At 42.3% G+C, this 13,663-nt stretch overlaps 1 protein-coding gene across 2 annotated transcripts in view; it reads right to left on the bottom strand.

Annotated features, from left to right (window-relative positions):
• Nucleotides 1-6,651, bottom strand: part of Vcl (vinculin) — a 96,278-nt gene extending 89,627 nt beyond the window's left edge. The window contains exon 1 of one of the 2 annotated variants that reach the window (XM_034497478.2): nt 6,349-6,651. In XM_034497478.2, coding sequence (XP_034353369.1) covers nt 6,349-6,516 — 168 coding nt within the window. In that variant the 5' untranslated portion in view covers nt 6,517-6,651. The remainder of the gene's footprint in view (nt 1-6,348) is intronic. The other variant, XM_034497479.2, reaches the window with a different exon arrangement.
• Between the last annotated feature and the right edge of the window lie 7,012 nt (nt 6,652-13,663).

The raw sequence follows: 13,663 nt of genomic DNA, 5'->3' as shown, positions 1-13,663 counted from the left end.
TAACAACCCTGAGCTAAGCAGATGAAGAACAGTGGAAGGGTCAGTCCAGAGGATCGGGAATAAGAGAGCAAGGGTCTGAGTCCAGCTAACTAGCTATAGGGAAGCAATTTAATTTCTCTAAACCATACTTTCCTTATCTACAAAATAAGGGCCTCACAACATCTACAGGATTGTTGAGGAATCCCAAACATGAAAGTATTTCATAGGCACTAGAGACATGGCCCAGTGGGTAGTGTTGTCTGAGCAAGCATGAAGAACTGATCTCAGATCTCCACTATTCATGTACAAAGTTGTACCTGGAACTGTCCATCAGTAACCCTAGGATGAACCTGTAAGCTCCGGGTCAATGAGAAACTCTGTCAAAAATGAAAGTGGAAAAGCAGCTGAGAAGGGCATGCCAGCCTCAACCTCTGGCCTCCAAAAAAATACACACAGGTAAAGAACACATACATGTACAAACACAGGCTTATGCAAATGCACACACACATACACCACACACATACAGAAAAAAAAAACAAATATTGTATGAGGTATAAACAGCTATACAAATATCCTTATTTTCTTTATTAACAGTTCTGGTTTGTTTTTAAAATTAGGAAATACAAAAACATTTTAAAAAAGAAATCATCCACAGGCCTGTCACTCAGATGTTGTTGCTGCCTAAACTGAGATAAACCTAACACAAACCAAAACAAACTACGGCAAAACTAAGTTCAGATGTTAATACAGAGAACTACAAGTGACAAAATTAATTACTGGTTTCTTTTAAAGAGCAAAGCAGATTTTCCCATCTATCCACCTAAAGAGAAGACAATGCTACTGTCTATGATATATGAGTGATATATGATATATGAGTGAGACACATAAAAGTCAAGGCCACAAAAAATAAATAAATAAATAAATAAATAAATAAATAAATATTTCATGAATCAAAGTAATAGTTTCAACACATGACCTCAGACGCAAGGAGAGATGAAGTATATGAATAATAATAAATAATAATAAAACCATTAATAAAACCAACATGGCTATAAAGGTCACATCAAAGACTGACAACTCACTATAGGTAACTTCAGTGAGAAAAGAAAAAGAAAAATTTGCATATGATGCTGTGAGATGGGCAGCCTAGGCGTCTGACTTTCCACACTGCTTACTAAATCACACCCTTCTGAGAACTTGTGTCCCTCCTCTTTGTTCCTATTTCCCACCCTTCCCTGTTCTACCTCCTCTCCTTTGCTTTACTAATGCACTGAACTTGCTTTTTGTATTTTAAATGGTTTCCATACAACTCAGGGGCTGGAGAGATGGCTTAGCAACAACAATAAGGGAGGGATGGAGGGAGGGAGGGAGGGAGGGAGGGAGGGAGGGAGGGAGGGAGGGAAGGAGGGAGGGAATAAAGTTCTGAGACATGCTACACTATGGATGAACCCTGAAAATAACATGCAAAGTGAAAAGAAGCCAGACACAGAAGCCACATACTGTACTCCATTTATATGAAATGTCCAGAAGAGGCAAACCCAGGAGCTAGCAAAGGATAGGAAAGGGGTCATGGAGGTAAAAGATACAGGAATCAATGCGAAACCAATGCAAATGGGCATCTGAGTTCTTTCTGAGTAGTCAAAACTGTTCTAAAAGGGGATAAATGGGAGTGTAGGGGACAAAAAAGATTATAACAGAGGTGAATATGATCAAAATATATACCCATATAAAGTATAATAAAGCCCATTATTATGTAGAATATAATAGAAATCTTAAATAAATTGTTCTAAAATTAGGTTGTAGTAATAGCTGTACAACAATAATATTACAAAAAACAACTATATACATTAAATGAATGAACTGTATCATGTGGAAATTATATCTCAATAAAACTATTCAAAAACATGGTCTTATTCAGGATCCTAGTCAGAGACAAGACATAGCCAGGAACAGTAGTATATACCAGTAATCACAGCACTTGGGAGGCAAAGGCAAGAAGAGTGTAAATTCAAGTCTAACCAGAGATACAGAGAAACTTCTAAGTCATCTAGAGCTCTACGGTGAATCTCTGACTCACCAAAAAAAAAAAAAAAAAAAAAAGTTTTAAGTGGACCATAGGAGGCTCAGTAATTCAGACCCACTGAACCCATATAAATGCTAGATGGGTGTGGCGTGTGGCAGCCTGCCTGTAATTCCAGCACTGGAAAGCAGGAAACAGGTGCTCCTCTAAGAAGCAAGCTGGCTAGAGGAGCCAGCTTCCAGGCCAGGTAGGGCTGCATAGTAAGACCCTGTCCAAAAATAAGATACAGAAACTCCAAATCCAAATGAGTCCTGCTCCCCCAAAGCAGTTCAAATTGGAACTTGCTTTTTGGATGCTTAAAAATTCTGCACCTTTGCCTGAGTAGTTCCTTCCATTTGTAAGGCATTTATTCTCACAACTTTAAATGTTCCAACCCTTTGTCTCAAATGATCAGCTCACACGTTATACCTTCCATGAAGCCTTCTCCAATTCTCTCAAACCATCTCTCCTTCCTCTGAACTTGCAGTGTTGCTTCCCGAATGCCACCTCTAACTTTCAAGCTGATAGAACGATTACTCTGTTCAGTATCACTTTTACTGCGTTAGCATTCAAGAAGGATCTCAATGAATTTCTGCTTATAAGTGAATGACCATGTTCAGCAAGTGAGTTTCATCTTCCTCCAATAAATGTAACTTTGGAAATACCCAGAAGTCATTTAGACACCAGCTTCTTAAATGGTGGGTGATGATCTCATAGGGTCACAACCTGAAATGTGGGAAGGATAAAATATGTGGCCACCAGTAAAAGGCTCCTGAACCATATCATAAATCGAAACTGTTTCTGGCTACCTTCGTCCATGCTGCATGGAACACCTTCATCATAACTTTGGGCCTGAACATACGACATATGTTCACTGTGGATGGCCCTACCTGAAACACCTCCACTCAGATTCAGAAAAAAACTGCAGTGTTTTTACTGTGTCCACACTTCTAGAAGTATAAAAGTTTAATTACAGAAAAGCAAAGACATCTATTATTTTCTTACCATCATTCCCGAACATGTAAGTATCAAATTAGAATGTCCTTAGGTTGTATTATATTTAGATGATTGATTTTTTTTAAGATGGTGTCTAAGTTGCTGACAAGTTGCATAAAAAAATCATTACATGGTATTTTGGTTTGGGAGAAGGACAGGATTTCCAACAATTTCTGAAATGGCCCTTATATACAGTTCTGCCACTTTGTGCTACATATTTATATGAAGCTAAGTTCTCAGAATTGCAGATTATAAAATCAAAATACACATCAACTCTGAAAAGCACTAAAGATGGTCTGTATCACTGAAGTACCAAATAGTCAGCCGAGTTGAATAATAATAAATAAACAAAGTAAACAAGCACATCTATATTATACTAGGCAAATTTACTTGCATCTTTTATTAATGGTAAAATTCTATCTATACCAAAGAAATGTTTTAAAATAAACTTATTATTTATCAATGACTGTTATATATGCCTATTCTATGTATCTATATAACTAAGGTTGAGTAAAAATTTCTCAAGCCAAAAGGAGTCACAAGTAGAAATAGCTTAAGAAGCTATGTCTTAGACCACAGATGCTATGCCAAGTAGATGGGTTTAATTTCATTCAAAATATACATTTTCTTGACCAAAGTAAGACTAATTTGGCATACATATATAAATCATTTGAGAGAAATTCCAGAAAAGAAGCACTGGAACAAGGATACAACCTCCCAAAGGAATCTGCAAGAAACATTCTGATTATATGGATTCTGAAATATTTACTCAAAACTTAGTTTCATTGTTTTATAGAAACAAATTGAGTTTTGCAACTCTAGAGTTTTATTATCCAGTTACTATTATTTCTCTACTGATTTTAAAGTTAATTCCTTTCTATTCTTCATGCAGAATCTGAAGCTTAGGCCTCAATTTCTTCAAGCCTTATGAGCCTCCTAGCCTAACTCTTCACATGGTTCCTCTTCTTTAACCCACTATTCATTGAACTATCTGTGTCAACGCTGAAGACTGGAACTGGGGAAGAGGGGAAAAAAGGTTCCACTTACATTGTGTTTTCCTGACAGGAGTTAGGAACTTGAGATGTGTACAGGATCCACACACTTATGAAAAACAGTTGATGGATCCTCTGGTCTTCCTAGAGCCAGTATGTTCTTCCTCACACACCACTCTCCCCCTCACTCTCCCACCCAATTTGTGCATCTTGTTGATTAAGACCTTCTGCTAAACTACCCATGTGCCATTCACTGGCTTCCAGTTCGATTTCTCTTTAACTGGCTTCCCAGCCTGCAATTGAGACAATCTACTTAGTGAAACCTGGTAGCACCTTTGTTTATGACTATTTATCAGCCCAATCCTGTCTACTGACTCAACTTCAAATACCTTGTATAGGTGTTAGGAAGTACATGACTACATGTATTTTTTTTTCATCTTTTATCCACCCTTGTTTCTTTTGTATGTCTCCTAATTATGACCATTATAACCACCTATGCAGCTACTTTAAAAAACAGAAAACCTTTACTCCTGGAGAGCCCTCAGTAAGTCTGGGATGGGAACCGGAAACAGTCGTATCTACAAAGCCCCACTAGTGATTCTCATGCACACGCTGAGGGCCACTGATTTATTACAATGCTCTTTACACAACACACAGTCAGTGCTTGTTAATTCATGGCATGGAAGCTCATAAATAACTTGTCTCTAAATAGCCTAACCAGATATCAACCAACCCCTTGACTACACCAGCTGTGTTCCAAGTGCAACATGTGGTTTTAAGATTTCATTTCCTCAAGTACTACATGGAGGGACACCACTACCTTGTCTCTTTACATTGTTTCCCATTTGTTGAAAAACCAGAGGCCTGGAATGCAGCCATGTCAGACAACACTACATAAGAATGTACTCTGGAGTCTGAGATTAAAATTAGCTACAAAGAGAACAAGAACTAGATAGTCTGAATGAGTACACTGCTCCTACTCAATAGTTTCTTACTTAATCAGTATCGAAGAACAGAAATTTCCGTCCCTAGTCCTGCCCTCCTTCCCACCTACCCCTCCCCCCCCACACACAGTCTCCTAAAATGCTTGAGACAGTCCAGGGCCCCTGAAGACCCAGGAAGACATTGCGTGCACTAAAGTCCTATAATCAGATAAATAACACTAAGCCCCACCCGACTAACAGTTATCTATCAACTACCCTGGCACACCATTTACACAGCTTGGTTTGAAAGCAGTATGAACTTTTTCCTGAGTTGTTCTTCACAGGCAACAGCAGTCTGAGTCACACCCAGCCTCGAGCAAGTGTGACATTAGCCAGGTTACAGTTAGGGGACTAGTCTCTATATCTCTTCCCATTTCAGAAGTGGGCTACAAAGATCAGTGGAGAGTCAGGGGCAGGCAGGAAAGTGTGGACGGGAAGGAACGGCCCGGCCTTCCCCTCAGGCAGGGGCTGCAGATTCCAGATTCCACAGGCCTCTCACAGCAGCTCCATCTTGCTTCCTGCCAGAAGGAGGGGCAGAAGAGGAGGTCCCCCGAATCTGGAAAGGCCCCAGTGAAAGAAAACCGTTTGACAGCAGGTAAAGCTGGGTGGAAAGCTTCACGGAAGGAATAAAATGAATGACTATGGGGTCAGGCAGAAGAAAAGCAGGGCTCCTGGTTATGAATTACTGAATAAAGGTGTTAAGAGTCCTGGAGGTGTGAACAAAACGCCCCGAAGGAAAGGAGGCGGCGACCGAGAGAGGAGGAAGCCAAGTAGTTGGGTAAAAGCGACAGACACAAGGATCCCTGGGGAGGGCTGGGTAGGTGGGTCTCAGGAGACAGAAGTATTAGAAAGGCGAGCAGCTGGATGCAAGTAAGAATCCTTGAAGTAAAGGCAGGGAGCTCGTAAGAGAACCCACCCACAGGCTGGACAGGAGAGGCCTAAAAAGGAGCTAAGCGCAAGGTAGTCAACGCAAGGGACTTGAGCCTGCCCAGGGGAGGGACCGTGAGACAACCTAACAACTATCATTTCTTGGGCGCCTGCTATGGGCACACACACGCTAGGCACTTTACAACTAAAACCTCACTGACTCTTCACACCACAGCCCCAAGGCAGTATTTCTCACGAGTGCCCCCATTTTATAGATGAGGAAACTGAGGTCCCCGAAAGACTCAGTGGCTTGCTCAAGGTCACAGCCCAGAGAAATCAGCATCCGAAACCACGGCACCTGCCCAGAAGCCCACCCGGCGCTCCAAGCGCCTGCGAATGCAAGCAGAGAGGCTGACCGGGACCCTGGGGACGTCTCCCGCCCGCGCTCCAGTCCCAGGCCCCGCGCGCTCACCCGGACGAGGTTGCTGACGGCCGCCTGCACGGCGGCCACGGGCGCGGTGAGGTCAGGAATGGCTTTGCCGTCCACCTCGCCCTCCTCGTGCATAATCACCAGGTGCGAGATCTGCTGCGCCACCGGCTCCAGGATGCTCTCGATCGTGCGCGTGTGAAACACCGGCATCGCGGCGGCTAGCGGGGCGGCGAACCGCGGGCAACTGAAAACTGGGATCGGAAGGGCCGGGAGCTGGCGGCGAGAGACTGACTCGGAGCGGCGACTAGAGTCCGGGCTTCCCTCGGCGTAACCAGCCCCACGGGCGCCCCGCCCTCTCACGTCGCCGCGCCCAATGAAAACGCAGCTCAGAACCGGACTGTGACTCCTATTGGTCCTCCTTCAAGAAGCTCCGCCCCCAAAGCCGCACCGCCAAGGTCTCGCTCCGCCCCCATTCCCAAGGGAGGGGCCTGGGATTGGGGCTGCGCCGCAGGGATTGCGACTGGATTCCCGAACCCTCTCGCGGGGCGCTCCTTATAAGGGCATAGTGGGAGAGGAGCGTGCGACTGCACTGGACTGGCCCCGCCCCCAGCGGCCGCCTCCGGCTTCAGAGTGGCGGAGCTCCGCCCCTCCGCAGGATCACCTCAGTAGGGCGGGATATCCTCACCTCTGGCGGTGAAGGAGAGAAGACACCCGGGCTTCCCCCGTTCTCCCCGCGGGGTGCTCCCCTTTTCCTGTCAGCGGACGTAGTCAAAACACTGTTCCGTCTCCTCCCAGTAACTCACAAGAAGGTAAAAAGACCCCGACAACAAAAACACACTAAGAAACGTGAGTGCCCATTGATTTACACTGTGTGCCCTCTGATAGTCACAGTTAAGTTTGGTGTAGCACTTTCTAGACCTCTATGTACACGTTCACTTGCAAATACGTGTTTTCTAAATACGTAGGAACTTTTCCGTAGAACTAGAGATTTAATGAAACTTACCTGATAGTCTTTCGTTTTTTGTAAATAGAAGTCTGCCACGTTCTGTTTTAAGTGACTGGTATCCCATACTTGCAAATCAACTTAGATTTGGTTCTGTTGCTAAAGTGTTTGCCTAGCAGATAAGAAACCCTAGGTTTGATTCCCAGCACTACACAAAATCAGACTTGATAGAGTGGCCAGTATACCACCGGCACTAGGGAAGTGGATCAGGGGTTCAAGGCTACAGAAAACGTTTGAGGCCAGCCTGGAGGAGGGGGGGGTGTCAGTCCTTTTGTGGATTATGATGAGCATCTATCTATCTGTAGTTAATCAGCACTCCTGAGACAAGGTTAGGAGGATCATTTGAGGAAGGAATCCCAAGCCAGTCTGAGCAACATGACAAGACCCCGACCTCAAAAAAAAAAAAAAAAAAAAAAGTGAAATGAAAATTCAAAAGTGTATGCTTTTTAACAAGTCGGTAAGTAGGGCCAAATTGCCCAATCCCCTCACCACATTTAAGACATCTGCATGTCTCCTAACCTCAAATTCTCTTGCACAAGCTTCCTCATTCTGAGAGGAAACAGGTCCACTAATGCCTTCAAATGAAAGATCCTCAAGTCAAAGAAAAAATATTTCTCAGGATCTCACATTTTGCAGAAGGCCAAGCCACAGGTTGTCTTACCCAGCTTTTAAAGTTATGTTTGTCTAGCAGTACATACCCTGTTTCTGCTGTGTGTTGCTAAGTCTTGAATGTTCTCTTGAGTTGAGGGTGATCTCAGTTGGGAGAGAGTACTTGCCTACCATCACAGAGCTTTGGGTCATTCCCTAGCATCACATAAACAAGGACATGGTGTTGGTGTCACCCAGGAGACTGAGGCAAGAAGATTAGAAGAAGTTCAAGGTATTCCTCAGCTACCTAGCAAGTTTGATGACAGTCTGGGCTGCTTAAGACCCTGGCTCAAAAACAAAACAAACAAAATCACCTTAATATATAAGACTGCACAGCGGTTCATCCACACTTGAAAAGGCTCTGCCTCCTACTGAACCGAGTACACTCTGTACACGAGGGAGCTCATTTCTATCTGCCGTTTGATAAGAACTTCCTGGGCCATTCAACATCAGGCTTCTTTCTCTGGAGTCTCTCAGTTCATCTTTGTGTTTTACTTATTACTTAATGACCTATCTCCTGGACAGAGGGATCTTTGGGTTAACTACAAATCTTCCCAGAGCCTGGGAACCCCTCCACTCCACTAACCATAATTCTTAGCTACTAGGAAGAAAGAATCCAAGGCAGGCATTTCCCATTTCCCATAGGCCTCCTTCCTTAAGCCCATAGCAAACAAGTGATCTTCAAAAACTTACCCCCATTGACTTCATCCTCAAACATGCTGTGACATCCCCAGACACTAGAGGAAATACACCCTGAACTTAGACCAAGATAGGAAAGATGGCAATAATGACTGGGCCAAAGCAGGGAAAAGGAGACTCAGCAGGAAAAAAAAAAAAAACAAAAAAAACAAAAAACAAACAAAAAAAACAGCAACTGAAAACCTACCAACACTCATGACAGAAAGCTCAATTGTCTCATTGAATTCTTTTTCTCTATGACAGACTAGAAGAAAATACTTAAAATAAAAACAGCAAGCACCACCATTCATGCTTCTGAATACAGGAACTTGTGCATCTTCACTGTTTGCATACCAAATTGTCAAGCTGGGTTGCATACGTGGTAATAGTCTGACCATTACTGGCTCTTTAATAAGACAATAGTGAGCCTGGTAGTGATGGTGCACACCTTTGATCTCAGCACTTCGGAGGCAGAAGCAGGTAGAACTCTGTGAGTTCAAGGCCAGCCTAGTCTACAGATCAAGTTCCATGACAGCTAAGGCTACACAGAGAAACTCTGTCTCAAAATAAATAAATAAATAAATAAAAGTCAATAGCTCCCAAGAAACACTCCCTCCTTATAGAAATTCATCAAAACTAATATAAAGGGGCTAGACAGATAGCTAAATGATTAAAGGCACTAACTGTTCTTCCCAAGGACCCAGCACCCACCTAGCAGCTCATTGTCATACATAACTCCAGTTCCAGGGGCTCCAATGTCCACTTCGGTTTCTGTAGGCATTGCATGCAAGTAGTATGTATACTGCATGCAAATGGTATATGTCAAAACACTCATATACATAAAACAATAAAGTAAAAAATAAATTTAAAAAACACAAATGTAAAAAACTTTGTCCAGTTCTATAACATACTGTAGTGGTTTGAATGAGAAGACCACCTTGTAAGCTCCTATATTTGAATAATGAGTCCCCAGTTGATGGAACTGTTTGGGAAGGATTAGCAGATATGGCCTTGTTGGAAAAGGTGTGTCACTGGCTTTAAGGTTTCAAAAGTCTTTGCCACTCCCAGTTAGTGTTTTCTCAGTCCCCAAGCCCTGTCTGCTTCTCCCTCCAGGTAGCCAAGCCCATTGTCCACTGGGCTGGAAGGAGGGGTGCTTAACCAGGCACAGATGGGTACTGTGCAGGATCTTGGTCAGTGATAAGTTGAGGTTAATAAACACAGCTTCAAAGAACTGATTCATTTATTGGGGGAGAAGGAGGTATTTATGCCTCTGGGGAGGTGGCCAGAGTCTCTGGGGCAACATATGTATGGCCAGAACAGGGGTGTTGGAAGATGCTTTATCTACAAGGTACAGAATGAGGAGACCTTTTAAGGTCAAACAAGGAGTAAAGTCTGATAACTGTCAAGGTAATAAGTTCTTACTAGAGTTGATGGTGGGAGAGGCAACTTTATGACATCAGGTTAGAAGCAGGGAGGTAGCCAACTCCTGCCATCCTCATCTGAGATATCTCTCTACCTTCACATGCATCCTCTAGCATCTTTCTTGATACTTGTTAATACATGTTAACATTGATGCCTTCCAGAGTCTGGACCCAGACCAGCATAACTACTTTCTACCTCCTAAATTACACATACATACAGATAGGTTAAATAGCACAAAGAACAAAAACTTAGAATCGTTGCTACTCAAAGTAATCCTAGCTTTACAGTTTGACCAAGATACAGATCTCATAAATGACTTTTCTTCTCTCTGAAGTATAAATAAGATAATGCCGTAACCTTTATAGACTTTATGTAAGAATCAGTGAAAGAATGTATGTAAAGAACCCGGGAGGGCAGAGATGTGTCTCCGTTGGCAGAGTGCTTGCCTAGCATACATGAGATCCTGAGTTTGACCTAGAATACCACATGAACCACGTATGGTAGTCCATACCTGTAATCCCAGAATGCTGGAGATGGCAGTAGGAGGATCAGAAATTCAGGGTCATCTTCTACAATATAGTGAGTTCAAGGCCAGCCTGAGAACATAAGATACTGTCTAAAAATAAACATCAAAAAGTCCATAAAAAGAAAGCTACTATTATTACTGGAGCAATGACAAATATGCATAATATCCACAGACTCCAAAACTTCCTGGTAGTGTCTTTCGTTGAGAGTTTTGTCCCAACATTTTCACCTAGAGCTTTCTATTTTGATAGAAATCTTGTGAATTATAGTAAACAAAATTTGAAAATACGTCCCATCCCCAAGAATAAAGCAGTTTTCCCTAGCTGGTCCAAAAGATGTATGCTGCTCAAATTCCAGGTAGGAGATCACCATCAACCTATGGATAAGAAAGAATCTGTGGGACAGTGGAATGAATAATGTTTGCTTAGGCAGGCTGAAGAGCAGACATTCCAGAATGAGCAAATCTGAAGGAGGGCCATATTTCAGGCTAGTGCTTAAAGTTAGTCAGACTGAAGTAAGTGTTCATGCAATTCAAAGATAAAGATGCAGAAGTAAATTTCCACAAGATTATAACCTTCAGACATTAAAGACTGTGCGGCATCTGCTCTTAATTGTGGCTAGCTCAACTGACTTTCTACTATATGATTAATCTGAAGACCACTAATGATGGGGAACAGTGTCAGATATGCTAAATTTTATCAATTTTAAGTTATAGATAATTAGGAAAATTTTTGACGGCAGCAATTATTTATTATATACCTCTCTGTGGCGTTAGAAACATTCTGTCCTTTGAAGTCCATAACAATTGTGAGGAAGGTAGAAAACAGGAAGTGTAACTCTCTTTCTTATTAAGGTTGAGAAGTTGAGACATAGCAAGTATCAGTTGTGAACACAGTTTGTGGAAATTTTGGTCAAGGCTAGATTCTATATTTAGTCAAGACATTCAGTTTTTAAGTTTTTTGTACTTAGCTCGAGATTAGATTTTGGACTGTTCTATGTCAACTATATGTCTAAGGCTTATACTTAGATGCTTTCAATAGAATAATATAGTTTGCACACAAATAAGTCAGTGTAAAATTTAACACATAAACATGCATATATATACTGACTGTAATTCCCACCTTACCTCAGATGAACCTCCTTTCTCCATCTAGACCACCCCATCTTACCAAACCCTTTCCCCACATGTCCCTACACCAAACCACTAGTGGCTTGGTTAGTAGCTTTTCTTTCCCTTCCTAAATGTTGACTCATACAGTATGCCCGCCCTCCATCCCCACCCAAACCACAAACTTCCCCCATTGCTTTGAAAACAATGTGGCTTTTTCTTTTCTTGACCATTTTTTTTTAAAATTAGATGTGCATTTAAATCATTTTCAATTTTATGTTTTACAATTTTCACACCTTTTAATTGTACTTCAGTTTTATTTTTTAAGACTCATTTTTATTATTGTGTGTGTGCATATACCTGTACCTGTATATGGTTATACGCATGAGTGTAAGTGACCATATCATTCAGAAGAGGTGATTAGATTCCCCTCGAGCTGAAGTTACAGGTGGTTATAAGCTGGCAGATTTGGGTGTTGGAAACCAAATTGTTATCTTCTGAAAGATCAGTACATGCTCTTAACCTCTGAGTCATCTCCCCAACTTCTATACGTCAATGATATATATTGCATGAGAAAACTATAAAGAAGTCAATTCATATAATGTAAAAATCCAGTTCCTAGAACCAACTGCTATTGACATTTTAGTATATCCTCTTCAGTCATTCTTCTGTTTATTCTTCTATGCTCAAATTTTTATCTTATATATTTTTTCACTGAAATGATCTATATACCATAAAATCTAGTCCTTAAATGTATAATGTTCAATTTTCATTCCTGCTGTCTTCGTCTTAACATTGTGGTATCAAGAACAATCCATAATATTGAATAGTTTTCAGATCACCATATAATCATGTTTTATTTCGTTTATGTATTTACTTTACATCCCAATATCCACTCCCTCCTGCCAGTCCCTCCCCCACAGCTTCTCCCCTGATTTACTCCTCCCCTTCTCCTCTGAGAAGGGTGAGGACCCCCTGAGTATCGCCCCACCCTGGTACATGAAGTCATCGCAGGACTAGACACATTCTCTCCCACTGATGCCATTCAAAGTGGCCTAGTTAGGGGAATGAGATCCACAGGCAGGCAACAGGTTCAGAGACAGCCCTCACTCCAGTTGTTGAGGGACCCACATGAAGATTCACATCTGCTACATATGTGGGAGGGTGAAGGTCCAGCTCATGCTTGCTACTTAGTTGGTGATTCAGTCCCTGGGAGCCCCCAACGGTTCAGTTTAGATGAGTCTATTGGTCTTCTTATGGAGTCCCTGCCCTCTTCAGATCCCTCAATCCTTCCCCCAACTCTTCCATAAGACTCCCCAAGTTCCATCTAATGTTTGGCTGTGGATCTCTGCATATGTTTTGGTCGGCCATTGGGTAGAGCCTCTCAGAGGACAGATATGCTAGCATCCTGTCTGCAAGCATAGCAGAGTATCATTAATAGTGTCATGGATTGGTTCTTGCCCATGGGATGGGTCTCCAGTTGGGCCAGTCATTGGTTGCCATTCCTCCAGTCTTCGCTTCATTTTCTCCCTGTACATCTTGTAGGTAGGACACATTTTGTGTCAAAGGTTTTTTGATAGGTTGTCCTCATCCCTCCACAGGGAATCCTGTCTGGCTACAGGCAGTGGCCACCTCCAGATCCATATCCCCCACTACTAGGAATCTCAGCTAAAGTCACCCTCACAGACTGCCTGGGGCTTTCCCCTGTCCCAGGTCTCTGGGATGTCCTAAAGATGCCCCCACCTGCCCACCACTGATTTCCATTCTCTTTCCCCTTCTCTCCCTACAGCTGATTCCCTGCCACATATCCCCATACATTTTTTTGAGACAGGGATTCATGTAAAGCAGGTTGGCCACATCATCAATATACAGTTGGGGATGACCTTGAATTTCTTAATTTCTACATCTACCTATTGAGTGCTGAAATTACAGGAAAGCACTAACACATTTAATTTAAAAACTTGATACTTTTA

Source organism: Arvicanthis niloticus, chromosome 3 (genome assembly GCF_011762505.2).
Source record: "Arvicanthis niloticus isolate mArvNil1 chromosome 3, mArvNil1.pat.X, whole genome shotgun sequence".
NCBI lineage: Eukaryota > Metazoa > Chordata > Mammalia > Rodentia > Muridae > Arvicanthis > Arvicanthis niloticus.
The sequence above is the reverse complement of the archived record's forward strand: the minus strand, read 5'-3'. Positions and strand labels throughout refer to the sequence as shown.